The 3,042-nt window shown below is 63.6% G+C and overlaps 1 protein-coding gene across 1 annotated transcript in view; it reads right to left on the bottom strand.

Moving 5' to 3' along the window:
- Positions 1–43: 43 nt before the first annotated feature.
- AMSG_12403 (uncharacterized protein) overlaps positions 44–3,042 on the bottom strand; it is a gene marked incomplete at its 5' end in the record, with an annotated part of 4,846 nt that continues 1,847 nt past the window's right edge. The window contains one exon of the mRNA XM_013897624.1: positions 44–2,586. Within this exon, the coding sequence (XP_013753078.1) occupies positions 94–2,586 (2,493 nt within the window). The 3' untranslated portion in view covers positions 44–93. The remainder of the gene's footprint in view (positions 2,587–3,042) is intronic.

Below are 3,042 nucleotides of genomic sequence, written 5' to 3' on the forward strand. Positions count from 1 at the left end.
GGGGGGGGGGGCGGTCAGGGGGGCGTGGCATACGTTGGAAGGCTGGCGATGCGTGTGGCATGTTACGAGAATGCGGCATGCGATGGATGTGTGCTACTGCTGGCTGGCATGGTGCTCCTCCAGCCGAGCCACCAGCGCAGCCTTGCGGCCCTGTGCAGAGAGGCCAAGCTTGGTGCACTCCTCGCGGAGATCGCGGACAAGCATCTTGGAGTAGTCCTGTGCCTCCTCCGCTGGCTGTGCCTCCTGCGCCTCTGCACCCTGCGCCTCTGGCACGGTAGGCTCAGCGACGTCCATGTCCTCCTGGCTGGTGAGCTGGGTAGGCTCGGCGGCGATGGGCTCGGCTGGCTGCTCGGCGTCGGCGTCGGCGTCGGCGTCGGCGTCGGCGTCGGCAGGCTGGGCAGGAACAAGGTCCATGGCGGAGACGCCGTCGTCAAAGCCAATTCCGCCATCACCGATGCGCTCTGGAAGCGCCTCGTCGTCGTCGTCGTCGTCGTCGTTGGCGGCGTCCTCGGCGAGGTCGGCGTCGGCGTCAAGCGCGTCAACGTGGACGACCTTGCGCGGGCCGAGGCGGCCAAAGACTGGGTCCATAAAGGCAAGCGCGTTCTCGACCATGCTGCGGACCTCGGGTGCCTCGCACTCGACCTTGGAGGCGACAGTGGCCGAAGCTGAGACGGTGACGGTGACTGCGATGTCGCGGACGCGGAAGGAGATCTGGGCAGCGTCGATGTCGACAGTCATGGCGCCAAAGCGGTCAGCGAGGAGGGTCTGGTACGTGTCGAGCCGTGCGGAGAGGGTCTTTTCCTGCTGGGCGATGGCGGCAGCGTGGGCCTCGTGGTCGTGGTCGTCGTCGCCGTGCGAGTGAGCGCCGGCGGCCGACGTGAGCTTGATGGCCGATGGGTTTGCAGCGATGCCTGCGAGGACGGCGACGACGGCGTCTGCAAGCGCGTCGTTGACAGCGGTCGACGGCCACTGGACGGTGATGGTGCCCTTGGCGGCGTCGTGGACAAGAGTGACAGCCGAGTGGATAACGACCCGCGACCGGAGCTCTTCGGGCGCTCCCACCTCTGTCGCTGCACCGGGCTCGACGAGCTCGAGCACAACGGGATCAAAGACCGAGGCGAGGTAGTGTGCGGCGAGGGCAAAGGTGCCGGCGAAAGGCACGACCAGCGTCTGCGAGATCGACGCGGTGGTGAGGTGTGAGTAGTTGGGCAGGTCAGCGCCGGTCATGATGAGGTGGTTGAAATCCTTGCGGACAATGAGGCCCGAGACGGCCTGGCCGGCCTTGGGCCGCTTTCGAGCAAGCTGGCCGACCGACTTGGCCACCTTTTCACCGGAAAAGTGAAGCTCAACGACGTCGCAGTTCTTCGGGGTGAGGATCTCAAGCTCGAGGTCAGCCAGGTCGCGGTCGAGGCCTTCCTTCAGCTTCTGCATCTGGTTGGCATCGCCGTGAACGAGGACAACGTGGGCGGGCTTGAGGCGGGCCACAAAGTCGCGAGTGCCTTCGTAGTCCGAGTGGGCCGAGAACGAGATGTACTCGACCGACATGCTGAGTGGGACGGTGCGACCCGAGAGGGTGGTGATGGTCGGCGGCATGGACATGATGTCCTTGGCGAGAGTGCCCTCGACGCAGTAGCCGGCAAGGATGACACAGTTGCGGCGGTCCGAGCACCATGACTCGAACAGCTCGCGCGAGGTGCCCGACTGCAGCATGCCGGGCGTGGCCATGACGACCGACGGGCCGACGTCGTCAAAGTCGCGGATGGAGCGCAGGTTGGAGATGTGGTTGAACCGGAACGGGTTGCGGACGTGGTGAACGGCCCGGATACGCTCATTCATCATGTTGATGTACGTCTGGTAGATGTTCATGCACTGCGAGGCCAGCGCCGACGTGTAGTACACAGGAATGTTGGCCAGCTCGGCGTGCGAGTCCCAAAACTCTTCCAGGATGAGTAGCAACTCCTGGGCGCGCCCGAGGGCAAAGACCGGAAGAAGAACACGCCCGCCGCGGCGGACAGCGTTGTAAATGGCGCCGGTGAAGCGCTTCTCGCGCGTCTCGCGCGGCTCATGGATCTGCCGGCCGTACGTGGCTTCGACAATGAGCACGTTGGGCTTGTCATCAGGCACCTCGGCCGCCATCAGATGCCGGTCCTCGACCCGCGAGTAGTCGCCGGTGTAAAGGATCTTGACGCCGGCAATCTCAATCATAAACATGGCCGCGCCGAGGACGTGCCCGGCGTTGTACGCCCAGAACTTGATTCCCTCCACCTCGAGCTGCTGGTGGTAGTTGAGCGTATCGATCTTCTGCATCGACGCCGCAAGATCCTGCTGATCATACAGCATCTCCTCCACCGCCACGTTGGAGACCTTGACAAAGTCCTGCAGAATGACCCGATAAACAGCCTTGGTTGCGTGCGTCATGTACACTGGCGCCGCAAAGTCGGTCTTAAACAGAAGGTACGGCAGCGCCGCTGCGTGGTCGAGATGAAAGTGCGAGACAAGCAGCAGGTCGACCTCGGCCAGCTCGACCTCGTCAAAGAACGGCAACGACGCCATGCCGGTGTATGCGGGATGGACGCCGCAATCGAGCTATTCACCGAGCCGATGTCGCAGTCGCGAGTCACCGCCCAGCCAGCAAGCAGCCAGCCAGCAAGCAGCCAGTCACGCCAGAGTGGCAAGCCAGCCACACCAGAGCAACAAGCCAGCCAACCAGAGCAACAAGCCAGCCAACCAGAGCGACAAGCCAGTCAACCAGGCAACAAGCCAGCCAACCAGAGCAACAAGCCAGCCAACCAGGCAACAAGCCAGTCAACCAGGCAACAAGCCAGCCAACCAGAGCAACAAGCCAGCCAACCAGGCAACAAGCCAGCCAACCAGGCAACAAGCCAGCCAACCAGAGCAACAAGCCAGCAAGCAAGCAGCCAGCCAGCAACAAGCCACAGCGACAAGCCAGCCGAGAGCGAGGCAGAGACCACAGCATACACACACAGCCACGGTGAGTCCCCCCCCCCCCGCACACACCACACACCACACCACCCTCGGTGA

This window comes from Thecamonas trahens, assembly GCF_000142905.1.
Source record: "Thecamonas trahens ATCC 50062 unplaced genomic scaffold supercont1.67, whole genome shotgun sequence".
In the NCBI taxonomy this organism is placed as follows: Eukaryota; order Apusomonadida; family Apusomonadidae; genus Thecamonas; species Thecamonas trahens.